Source organism: Salarias fasciatus, chromosome 14 (assembly GCF_902148845.1).
Source record: "Salarias fasciatus chromosome 14, fSalaFa1.1, whole genome shotgun sequence".
In the NCBI taxonomy this organism is placed as follows: domain Eukaryota; kingdom Metazoa; phylum Chordata; class Actinopteri; order Blenniiformes; family Blenniidae; genus Salarias; species Salarias fasciatus.
In genome coordinates, this window is record NC_043758.1 from 18,523,247 (window position 1) to 18,536,201 (window position 12,955).

General features: G+C 41.6%; 2 protein-coding genes across 3 annotated transcripts in view; both read left to right on the forward strand.

Annotated features, from left to right (window-relative positions):
* LOC115400366 (sialate O-acetylesterase-like) overlaps nt 1-8,924 on the forward strand; it is a 26,605-nt gene extending 17,681 nt beyond the window's left edge. Inside the window, exon 11 of the transcript XR_003932794.1 lies at nt 8,911-8,924. The gene's annotated coding sequence lies outside the window, so the exon portion shown is untranslated. The remainder of the gene's footprint in view (nt 1-8,910) is intronic.
* The window catches only part of LOC115400364 (sialate O-acetylesterase-like), a 26,212-nt gene continuing 15,479 nt past the window's right edge, over nt 2,223-12,955 (forward strand). Inside the window, exons 1-10 of one of the 2 annotated variants that reach the window (XR_003932793.1) lie at nt 2,223-2,338; nt 4,549-4,710; nt 4,956-5,110; nt 8,466-8,604; nt 8,758-8,926; nt 9,020-9,120; nt 9,205-9,338; nt 9,431-9,585; nt 10,909-11,095; nt 11,249-11,550. Coding sequence is in view for 1 of the 2 variants with exons in the window: in XM_030108186.1 (XP_029964046.1) it covers nt 2,284-2,338; nt 4,549-4,710; nt 4,956-5,110; nt 8,466-8,604; nt 8,758-8,926; nt 9,020-9,120; nt 9,205-9,338; nt 9,431-9,585; nt 10,909-11,095; nt 11,249-11,494 (1,503 nt within the window). In the remaining variant the exon portion in view is untranslated. Of the gene's footprint in view, nt 2,339-4,548; nt 4,711-4,955; nt 5,111-8,465; nt 8,605-8,757; nt 8,927-9,019; nt 9,121-9,204; nt 9,339-9,430; nt 9,586-10,908; nt 11,096-11,248; nt 11,950-12,955 lie in introns of those variants that run through there. The other variant, XM_030108186.1, reaches the window with a different exon arrangement.

Consider the following 12,955-nt stretch of genomic DNA (forward strand, 5'->3'; position numbering starts at 1 on the left):
ACAGTGATGGTTCTACTGGACCTGAGTGCTGCTTTTGATACAGTAGACCATCACATTTTCATCAGTTTTCATAGTTACGCTGACAATACTCAGCTGTACATCGCCGTGTCTCCTGATGACTCAGGGCCAATAGAAACCCTTTTTAACTGTATTTCAGACATCAAGTCATGGACGGCAGTGAATTTCCTGCAGCTCAACCAGGACAAGACTGAGGTTTTAGTTATCGGTCCCGAAGGCCAGAGGGAGAGACTTTTACCAAAATTACAACATTTTAAACCAGCACAATCAGTTAAAAACCCAGGTGTGATTTTTGACTCTGAGCTAAATTTTATTCCACACATTAAAAACATAACTAAGATTGGATTTTATCATCTTAAGAATATAGCCAGAGTCCGCCCGTTTCTCTCTCAGGCCAGTACAGAGTTGCTCATGCATGCTTTTATCTGCTGTAGATTAGACTACTGCAATGCCTTGCTCTCTGGTCTTCCCAAAAAGAATATCTCAAACCTCCAGTTATTATACAACTCTGCCGCACGCGTGCTGACGAGGACCAGGGGGCGGGCCCACATTAGACCGGTTTTACAGTCGCTGCACTGGCTCCCTGTCCGCTTCAGGATCGATTTTAAAGTTATTTTATGAGTTTTTAAATGTCTTAATACCCTTGCGCCTTCTTATCTAGCTGACCTGTTTTTACGTATCGACCCTCGCGGGTCCTGAGGTCCTCTGGCAGCGGCTTATTGTGTGCTCCTAAAGCTAGAACCAAGACCCACGGCGAGGCGGCTTTTCGCCACTACGGCCCCCGCCTGTGGAACAGCCTGCTGGAGAACCTCAGGACCGCAGAGATTGTTGATATTTTTAAAGGGAGGTTAAAGACACACCTTTTTAACCAGGCCTTTAACTGATCTTTTATATTTCTCTTATTCTATCATTATGTAATTTTATTTTATTTCATTTTATTTATTTATGTAATTTTAGTTTTATTATGTACTTCTTACTTATTTTAGTTTATAATCTTATCTTATCTTATTTTATATTAACTTTCTATCATATTTTCTTATGTTTTTAGCTGTTCAACTCCAGTGTTTCCTCAGGGGGGTCCTCCACACCGGGAGTTGGTTCGGGTCCTCTGCTGGGGTTCCTGTGCTCGAGTCCTCTGGTCCTGGCTGGCCCGGGGGGCTCCACACCTTGGGGTGCGAGTTCCCTTGGTTTGGCGGAGTTGGGTGTCGTGCGCCGGGGCCCCAGTATTATTAATGACCTTTGACTTCGTCCCGGTGTGGGCAGCCCCACTGGTGGTGTTTCTGAAGATGCTCAGTGCCAGGCCATGTCTCCCCTTCTGTGTGAATTAAAATGGGAGAGTGTCTGTTTGTGTGTGTGTATGTGCAGCTGGCTGTCTGTGTCTGTCTCTATGTGTGCGTGCGTGCGTGCGTGTGTGTGTGTGCATAATAATCGATGGTGCGGTTTTTGTTCTTTTTTTGTTTTTATGAGTGCTTTTTACTGTTCAGCACTTTGCGTTGTTTTATTAATATGAAAAGTGCTCTACAAATAAAGTTTGATTTGATTTGATTTGATTCTATGTGGGGCATGGATTATAACATAGGATTTTAAAAAAAAAGAGGGGTGTGAAAATGTTTAAAATAGGCCATTATCAAAGCAAGAACCACAACTGAAGTATGCCTAAACATAAGGCACAAATGTTTAAATACTTCATTACACTTCTGTTTTCATATATATTGATATAAAGTTTAACTTCACGTATAGGCTGGGTACACTGAGACTTCTTATAGGCATTTTAAATTGGCAAAGCATTCTAATTATACTAATACAACTATAAGTAAATTGAAAGTGTATTGTTTTAGTTTGGAATAAATACTTGAAAAAAACTTGAATACACTGTTTTTTGAAGAGATGCCATTGTAAAAAAAACAAAAAAAAAACCCAACAACAACATTGTCTGAGACATCTGTTCTTCACAATCTTCCATAAAAAGGATTTGAACACAGTGAAAACATACAAACATACATGCTTGGCATGGAATTTGTTTTTCATAGAACTTCCAGCACATCAAGAACATTGTTATTGAAGGTGTGTCGGTTCATAGAGGCATTAGTTAATAAAGCCCACAATTTAGTCCAGAGATTTTAATACATTAAATACCAGGACACACACATTTAGGGCTTGGTGAGGATCATGTGCACGGAGATATTCCCTCCCTATTGTCCTCGGGTTTTAAAGACTGTCATAAAGGCGTCGTGCACACCAGTCTTTGTCTGTCAGTCAGGAGTCATGTTTCTCACGCTCTGTGCGCTTTTCGTCCTGTCAGCGTGTCTTCACTGCTGTGGTGAGTACACAACAAAGTTTAACCTGGGACGATTTAATCGTTTTACTTTACTAACAGTTAATTTAATCTGCGATTAATATGTTACGGACTGTGGTGCAGTTGGCTGTGTAAAGTTCTGCGCGTTCTCTCCATGCAAGTGTTCGGTAAAATCATTTGATTTTATTAAAAAACCCCAATCATCCTCCGTGGCTCCTCAACTTACCGTTGCTCCTGGAGGACAAGGAAAATAGAAATATAAAAACAAACAAACAAACAAAAAATATTACACATAGTAAAATATCTCTGTTTTCACGATTTAGACACAATTTAAAAATGAATAATTTAACAATACTGACTAGGTTGTATTGAAATAATCTCTGTAATATTCAACAACATATTTTTTCTATAACAAAATATGTTGTCATAACAAAATGCATGCAATACAGTGAACGGACAAGTTCATTAAAGTTGTTATAAAAGTGAAATAAGAAAATATATGACACTTGGCTTTATAGATCTATTGATCTATATACATAGTTTTGGCTGTTTTCTGCATTTCCGTCATTGACAATGATGTGGAAAAGGCCAAACATCATTGGATGAATAGAATGTTATCGATATCTAATTACAAAATGAAGCTTTATTTAAAAAGAAAAAATGACTATCCACTGAGTCACTCAGCTGGGTGCAGGGAGAGGCCTGATGATAATTAAATTCCATCCAGATCACTTGTTGGGTGATATTCCCATTGATTTTTAATTATCACATGAGCCACTGATCAAAATTAAAGATTCTAAAAATGACCTAAAAGAAAGGAGAGCAAGAGCAGAAAAACTGTCATCTCAACTCAAGCTAATTACAGGTTCCACGCACCTGTGGCTGTTGTTGAGCCACCACTGCCACCTACTGAAAATAAACAAAGACAACAAAGACGTGAATAAAAACTGATTAATCGTACTGCAGTAAAATCACAGCTTGCCAAATGTTCTCACTCTGCATATTAGCAAATTTCTTTTTTGTTGTTGTCAGAAATAAAAGGAAAATTTGACGGTTTTTGAAGATTTTTCAGAAAAGTTACATGAGAAAACTAAGCAGCTTTTATTCTCAAAGAGTAAATGAGTTAATCGATTGCTTATAAATCTGAATTGGCCTACAATTCCAAAGTAAAATTGATTAAAAAGTAAACTCTTGCACATAGATGACAAAAGAAGAAAACAAAATCAAATTCACATAGTTTTCAAAGTCAGAAATGTTTCTGTCGCATCTCATTGACAAATTGAAAAGGGATCTAGTTTTTTACTTGACAGGCTGAACTTATCTGTCAATATATTAAAAAAGATCATGAAAAACAAGCAATTTTTACTGTTTTTATTGCTATTGTGTTTAATATTCAAAGGCAAAAATCTTGTCAAATGATCACCTCCAGTCAGTCTGTTATGTTGATGTTGCTGAGACCCATGTCACTGAGAGTTGCATTGTTGAAAAGCCCTTTCACACAGCAGAGATGTGTCTGTGTGCACAACTGACAACATTAACCTCACAATCACACATATAGCCAAAACATGTCAAGATCTTGTGGGGAAAAATATCTTCTTTTCTGCGGAGTGCAACAAGCCCTCTTTCTTTTCTGACCATTGATGGTGCCTGTGCTTAGTGATTTTGATGCCACATTTTCAACATTTTGCCCTTTGGTGTCAGTGTTACACAGTTGGAAATAAGGGGCCAACTTATCCTCCGTGAAACATATTTATTTTTCAAACAGGCTGCAAAACTATACAAAACAGGAAAAATGCATTAATAGGAGCACACTAGTCCTTGATCAGCGACACTGCTGCAGCAGACTGACTTCTTCTATGCCAGCTGCAGATGCACAAGATACCGAGTGCCCCCTGCTGGCCAAACCTATACAGTATTACCTTAGGAGGCCTGAGTACACATTAACAGTGGTCCAGAAACAGAAAAATGACCTTAACTATGAAATAAAATGGGGGGCAACTATTTTCATGAAATAAACTATATCATAGTGCCACATCAGCATGTCAGAAACTATTTGTCCTCATTAAAAGTAGAACTGAAATGTTCACGGGACGTGGGTGGAGTTTTGCAGATTTACACGATACTTACATTGCAGAAGCCTCTTGACGTCCTCATAGCTCCAAGCCATACTGTTGACCTCACTTTTGCAGGCCCGTATACAGTATGTCACCCTGCTCTTTCCTGTGTGCATGCAGATGCTCAGCTGCGTCTTGCATCCTACTATGGAGACCACATGGTGCTGCAGAAGTCTCCAGCTCGAGCTGTGCTGTGGGGATACGGCCCTGAGGGCGCACACGTCACCGTCTCCCTGTCAGGACCTACACAGCAGAGGACCTCACCAGTCACCGTGACAGAAGGTAAATACGGCCACTCATTCACAAATGGAGAGCTAATCCTGACATCTGCATGGAAACAGGAGCCAAACCAATGAATCCTGACGGCAGCGCAGAGAGTCCCTTTATTTTAGAGGTTTTGTTATGTTTACTGCTGTCAGGGCAGATACAGAAAAATACATTTCTTTCTATCATTGTTACAGATGTAACCTTGCTATGATGTCCAACTTGCATTTGGGTGACAGCTTTCATTCATTCCTTCTCTGCAGGTATCTGGCGAGTCACCCTCGACCCTGTTGAACCTGGTGGTCCCTACATGGTGAATGTGTCTTCAGAGACCAGCACTGTCAATATGACAGATGTGCTGTTTGGAGACGTTTGGCTGTGTGGAGGACAGAGTAACATGCGGTTCCATATGTCTACGGTATGAATCGTCTGATGAAGTTTATTTACATTTAGGAAATTAATCAGAATTGAACTTATCTCCAGTTTAGTTGAAAGGCATCACAGAAGTCTGAGACCTTTTTGTGTGCACTTTACTTGTTCTTTCTGTACCTCTGGGGTTTCTTCACTGGCTCCACTTTCTCCCACATACACAGGTGTGTGTGTGTGTGCGTGTGCGTGTGCGTGTGTGTGTGTGTGTGTGTGTGTGTGTGTGTGTGTGTGTGTGTGTGCGCGTGTGTGTGTGTGTGTGTGCAACCCAGTCTCAGGGCAATTCGTACTGAGTCACGTAAATTAATCTATTGAATCGTGTCCAGGAGCCAGCTTTATTTTTTTGTGTCCTACGCCGCTCTTTTTAAACTAATACATTTCGATGAGAGTCGCCTGGCCACGCCCCCTCACATTAAACGATGTATGTACTATTGTTTCTTATCCAGACACTCAGATAATAGCCAGTCGACAGCCAGCTGACCTGGTTACATGAGCAAACAACCTCTGCTTGCTTGTAGCTCAGCTCGTCGGTTCAAACAGAACAGCAAACATGAAGCTTCAGGCACATTATCCACCTGTAACCTGTCAGTCACATAACCACACATGTCCGTTTGTCCCCGGTCAAACTTGCTTTGATATGTCACTTTACTCACTATTGAACACATTTCAACCGAGAATGTAACCATGTAGATCGCCAATATGTATTTCAACCATACAGAAAGTGAATGACTGTGTATTTGCTCCCCGTTTATATTTCAATGGATATGGTCGCGATGTTTCCAGAATGTTCCTGTTCAGCAGTGTGGGAGCACACATATTTAAAGTTACTTTCCTGCCCTCTGCATGTACTGAATGCTTTGGCAGTAAGCTTAACACCTTTTGCCCATCAAAACTCTGAAGACGGTTTTCCAGTTGAAGTCAGGTTTATTGACTTGAAAAAGGGTAAAACTGAAACACACAAATAACGCCCGATAAACTTCCATACAATCAACCACTAATCACTCATTCTAATATGCACAGATATAATGCAATAACGAGCAGAACAATTCACCTCAAAAGAAATCCTTACAATGTATCTGCAATGAAAACAAGCCCAAACATAGCAGAAAATGACCACTAGGTGGCAGCAATCAATCATAAGCCCAAAGAGCTAGCTTGAACTCCGGTATAGCATGCTACATTCATCTTGCTGTCTAGAGTTGCCAACCGTTCCTTGAAAAACGGAATCGTTCCGTATTTGGATGTAAAAGTGTGCGTTCCGTATTGAGCTGAAAAGGAACGCACTTTGTTCCGTACTTTTGTGAGATTCAAAACGTGAGCAATGGAACATGCGCTTTTTTTGAAAACTTACGGTAAATTGTTCACCGGCTCTCTGACGTTCTGTGACCAATGAGCTGACAGAGATGGCTTGACAACACAGAATCACTCTGATCTCATTGGTCAAAAAAGACCGTTCCTAGGCCGCGGCAGTTCATTGGCCAGTAGTCAGTTCATCACAGAGCGCATGGGAAGAAGTAAATCACAACATTGAAGCAGCAGCATGGCTTCCAGAGACATGTAAGTTGGTGCCGTTTCTATATCGGATATATCATGTTTAGTTCATTGATTTGTGTCTGCTGCTGCAGACTGTGGAGTGTTTTCAGTTTAGAAACGGAACTTTGTGGGGTTTTTTGTTCAGAAGGTTTTTCAGTTTTGATTTTGCACTTTTTTAGTTGAAAATAAAAAAAGAAAATGTTAAAATCCAGAAGAGACAGCAGCTGTTTGATGTTATTTTGCACATTTAGCAATAAATATAGAATAGAATAGAAGACTTTATTAATCTCACAGTGGAGAAATTTACAGGTGTATCGGCTCATAGAACCCACAGCGGGGTGCAAAAGTAATGCATGGTGCAATAATTAACAAGTTATAGTGCAAATCATAGTAGGATTTATAATAGAAGCTAAAGACAAGCATCGACAGGCGTCTTACTATTGACCTTAAAGCTCGTGTCCGGAGTTTCCGTTTGTTTCCAATGTATCTATCATATTTTAACAGAGCTTAAATGTGTTCGTCTGGTTCAATACAATAATGTAATATTAGCAGAAAGCAATATAAAACTTTATTTATGAGCTCCGCCTTCATCTCATAGACCCCCATGTTATCCGAAAAAGCGCCGGTCAGCTTCAGCCAATAGATTTCGAGCTTCCGCCTTGTTGTGCTGTCAATCAACTTGTGCACACAGCCAGAGAGCACGCGCACTCGCCCAGGCAGAGGTGAGTTAGTTAGCCGCCCCGCTTACCTCGGATATATCCATTGTCTGCTGAACATCCACCGTAAACAGCTAAACATGTAGGATGCTGTAGGAGTCGGAGGCTCTCATTTTCACCCGACAGATAATGCGTGTGCGCAGTTAAAGGGGCGTGGCCTGGTAGCTCATGAAAGCCTGGAGACATTGGATTAAAAAACCTCTCTCTTTCAAAACTCTTGGACACGAGCTTTAATCCGAATATTGACTGCATGTAATGCATCACGTTGATGTAAACCGGGTAGTAGTGAGGCCCATTAGGTAGATTCCCGACGTGCCATTGTAAATTATCCGGGGATTTCAAGTTGTGTCGCTGATATCTGACATCTGTCTGCCTCCTGCTAGAAGCTAACCGCTGAGTACTCGGAGAGGGTCCCATGCGGGAATTTTTGACACGCTGTCGTTGCAGCATTTAGTGTAGCGCCTTTAATTTGTCATTGAAAATGACTGATGTCAGCCGTCCCTCGGGGCCCCCTTCAGCTCGGGGCCCTATGTGTAGCAGCGCACCTGGCCGGAGAGAAGGCAGCTGCGGCACTCATTCCGCCTCAAGCAAACAAAAATCCTCGCAGTGGATTTCTCCGCAAGAGGGCCCGTGGGTTTTCATAACCCACCAACCCTACATAAATTACACCTTTGATATGCATCGTTTAATTGTGAGGGGGGCGTGGCCAGGTGACTCTCATCGAAATGCATGAGTGTAAAAAGAGAGGTGTGGGACATGAAAAAATTGTGCAAAGCACTGCTCCTGGACACGATTCAATAGATTAATTTCTGTGAGTCATAGAATGAATTGTTTGTGTGTGCGTGTGTGTGTGTGTGTGTGTGTGTGTGTGTGTGTGTTTCCTGTATTTCTATGTGAGAAATTAGGTAAACTGGATAGACAATCTTGTGTAACAACATTGGATATGAGGTTATCAGCAGTGTTACAAAAATGATTTACAACATCTCAGTCATCAGCCCTACTTTAAAATGGAAGACTTCATGTGTGCTTTATAGTTGAATTACAATGAGAGAGAGAGACAAACACCCCTTAAAACTTTGTTTACTCACTGTTTGATAGATTTTTAATGCATCGTCTGAGCTGGCTCTTACGCCGAAGTATCCTCATGTGAGGCCTTTCCAGGCAGCTACGAAAGTCAGTGAGACTGAACTGCTTGATCTGATTCAAGTGCAGACTCGATGGGCCGTGCCCACAGCTGGTAAGTCAAGGATCTTTTTTTTCTGAAGAACTTGTTTACACCTGAGTGTTTTGTCTTGTATGTATAGAACTGCAACCAACAGAAACCTGTTTAGACTGCATCTGTACCTAAACCAAAGCCACACTGTTAACTCTCCGGCTGCTTGATTGACAGGCGGCCTGTCTCAGTTTTCTGCTGTGTGTTGGCTCTTTGGACGTTACCTGTACGATGTCTTGAAGTACCCCATCGGACTGGTGGAGTCCTGTTGGTCAGGCACAGTAGTGGAAGCCTGGTCGTCTTCAAGGGCCCTTCAGGAGTGCGACTTAGAGAGAGTGAATAGCAAGTAAGGACAAAGGACGACATGAGAGTCAATCGGTGTAAAAGTGTCCGTGGCGTAAAATAACCTCCGCACTAACCACATTGTTGCTGCTTCCAGCGCCGTAAATCCTCACGGTCCGAGAAAAAATTCTATTTTGTGGAACGCAATGATCCATCCACTGCTCAATATGACCATCTATGGAGCCATCTGGTACCAAGGTGAGCCCACTCACAGGTAACACTGGTTTGTGGGGTCAGTTATGAACACATAAGTGTGTAACTGACAGCTGTGTGTAATCACAGGGGAGTCAAATACAGGTTACCATCCCAACCAGTACAACTGTTCCTTCCCTGCTATGATCGATGACTGGAGGATGGCATTTCACCAGGGCTCGGGTGGGCAGACGGATCCAGACTTCCCCTTTGGCTTTGTCCAGGTATGATCAACAGTATTCTCTTAACAGAGGTAAATTCCCATTTGATGTGTTGCTCAAGTCATAAATGATGCTGTTTTTCTTTTCTTGTTCAGCTTTCAACCTGCGCAAAACACACCTCTTCTGAGTCTTATTCAAATCTCCGCTGGCATCAGACGGAAGACACTGGCTTTGCGCCAAACTCAAAAATGAGGAAAACCTTCATGGCTGTGGCTTTAGATTTACCGGATGAAACATCACCTCGTGGACCGTAAGGATCTGTTTCATTATTATTCATAGCAGGTGAAAAGCATTGCGATTTCTGCAGATAAGTTAATCTATTAAAAACTAGAATTTGGCACCCAGAGAGCGCAGACCTCCGCCACAGCTCAAATCAGTCACCAACAGCAATAAGAACACCGCATATAATAAAAAACATTTTATTTCTCCCCAACGCAAACAATGTATGGGAGAAAGCCGTTTGTTGCATGTTCATATCTCAATGTGTTGCCTCACAGTGACTGACACGCCGGAATCCCCCTGTTTTTGTCTGTTCTGGATCCTGGTATCCGGAATACTTCCGAGATCTGGATCAGCAGCCGATATCTATTAGAGTCATTGAAGAACTTACACTGTAATGTTTTGCTAAGCCCCCTTGTCATTTATTGTTGAGTTATGTCCAACTATGTCAAAGACTGCCCAATCTCTCAATGATAAAGAATCCTTTAAAAAAAAAATTTCCTGGATCCAGACAGTGATCCGGATCATCACCAACATTAAATGGATTCTAAGTTAGCCCAAGACCCACCTTTCCACAAAGTTTCATTGCAATCCATCCATAACTTTTTCCGTAATGTTGCTAACAAACCAACCAACCAACAAACCAACAAACCGAAGTGATAACCTCCTGGGCAGAGGTAATAAGTTGCGTTGCGATAGTTTAACAAGCCCTCAGGAAAATACAGGAGGAACAGACACCAAGAGACAACTGGACCATAAGCCCATCAAAAATATGAACACATTTCTTTTTTTCTTTTTTTTTTTTAATGGGGACAAGCCAGTATTTTTAATGACCATGGCTTCACTTGAGCTCATAGAGTGAAAGTACAAGGATTTGTTGACAGCAGAATGCTTAGTTCATACCACCATCCAGTCAGCCTTTGAACTGATTTTATGATCTTCATAAACATCCATGAAAGTTTCTGTGGGTTTGTCACTGATACGCAGCCAAAACACAGTGCATCCCTGGCAAAGCTTTTGAGATTGACACACTTTCTCTGTGCACCGAAAACAAAAAGACCAACAAATAAAACAAGGAAACGGCTGACTGCTGTGCATGCACCTGCATTATTATTGAGTTACTTATGTCTACTTTTAGTTTCACGGTCCCGTCACAGTCCTAGTAGACTTCCAATCAGAAAGTTGATTGTACAGTTTTGATCTCTGCAGGTTGAAGCAGAGATAGACATTTTGGCAGATGCTTTGATTGATTAATGAAAAGGAACTGAAAATAGTTCGGTCTACAGAAATACCAGACATGATCGTTTGGACTTGAAGATGAACCAGTCACATGCAGTGTGGTTTTCACTTTCAGGATCCATCCTCGAGACAAACAGGATGTCGCCTACAGGCTGATGCTGGGCGCCAGGGCAGTGGCCTATAACCAAACAGATGTGCTCTTCCTCGGTCCTTTCCCCAAAGAAATCCAACCTCTTCAAAATTCCATCGAAATTGTCTATGACCAAGAAGTCTCTGTCACTCAATCCGAAGACATCTATGAGGTAAGGCTGTTACATACCTGTAAGTTCATCACAGACACTCAAAAGGCCGCGGCATGAGGAAGTGTTTCTGTGGGTTTTACAGGCACTTGAATGAAAACTACGCTTTTATCATTTCAAATAGATTTTTTCCTTCACCTCTATGTTTCTTCATAGATCTGTTGTTCAACGACTCGGGCTGCATGTAGCCTTCATTCCAGTTGGGTTCCAGCTCCCATACTCAGCTGGGCTTTAGCCTCTGTCCGGATATCCACCGCTTCGTGTCAAGGCTCTGCTGTTGCCGGTCTTCGATATGCATGGCAGAACTGGCCCTGTGATTTTAAAGCCTGCCCAGTTTACAGCATCAACAAGGTTTTACCTGCTCCTCCCTTCATTTTCTATTACCCTCAAGGCAACAACTGAGTCTGGTTGATATTGCCCTGGTTGGATTACCATAATGTTCATTTATCTGTGGGAAGTTAGTTTTATTATTATTAGTAGTAGTAGTAGTAGTATTTCTTTGTGTTTTGTTGAGGAATGAACAAAGCATGAAATTTTTGGTTGGAATTTCTGAGGTCTGGATGAAACCACCTTCCTACCAGAATCAGAGTGTGAGAGTAACACCATCTCTTCATGTTCATATGTCATTTTGGATGAAAGTGGACTTCATGCTGAACTGGTAAGCTTTTCAGGGAATCAGTGAGAGTTATCGAAGGGGACAATCACATCTACTCAGGGTTGCCTTCTATTTACCATGATTATGCTGTATGTTGATTGGTTGGGCTGAATTTAATCAGTATTTGTAACTGCTGGACTGCTAATAATGTGAACACCTCAAACAGGGAATGCTTTTAAAATTAAACTGTGCGCAACATAAATCTGAGGGTGTTTTATTCACAGCCAGCATGTTTACATATCAAGTCAATGTGTGTGTGTGTGTGTGTGTGTGTGTGTGTGTGTGTGTGTGTGTGTGTGTGTGTGTGTGTGTGTGTGTGTAAATGTAAATAATATATACACAAGCCGAAATGGTATTTCATTCAGTTTTTCTCAACAATAATGAATAAAATATTTTACTGATGAAAAATGAAGAAGTCCCAGTTGGGACTCACAGTTAAAATACTTTCACATATGACACTGCTGCAAACGCAAACTTAACCAGCACATAACACAAAATATCATTGGGTGGTAGAACCCAAATACTGACAAATGCTTCAGTTTTCACACTTGTTTTAAAGGACCTGTATCATGCTTTTTTAGCTAGTCCAAACCCCATTATTGGCATTAATGTGGTAATAGTTTATTTTTGGCGCTAAGGAAAAGTCATTTTGTGTTAAATAAAAGATTTTCGGGGGCTAATTCTGAAACCCAGAAGAGAAAACGCTCTGTTTCACTGAAAATCCCGCCTCTCGCCCTGTTGACTTTGACTGACAGCGTACTTCAACCAATCAGCGCTTCAAAACAAACACGTTATGCGTTAGCTTCTCTCAGGGTTAGCTTTAGCTCTTTAGCTCTAGCTTCTCTACACGCAAAGACACGCAAAAACGTCTTTTCCTGTTAGAAACTCACCAAGCGCAGACCCTTCAGACTCTTGCTCTTGCTTGATTGTTGCTTTCAGACGACGGTTAAAGTTTATATCCGAAATCGGAGATACAAAAAGCAGCAACGCTGATTGCCGAGGGCCTGCGGGGTCTCCTCAGTGGAAAATGCGAATCAGCTGCATGCTGGTCAGAGGAGAGTGGGCCTGTTGTCTGCGCGGGGGTGGGCTGGAAGAAGGGGGATGGGAAGGAGTTCAACTTATGTGATGTACTTTGGTTTGAAGAGTTTCAAACCAGCTGTTTTCTACCCGAAGGGAGGGGCTGCTGTAAAGAGCAGCAGACTGAAAAA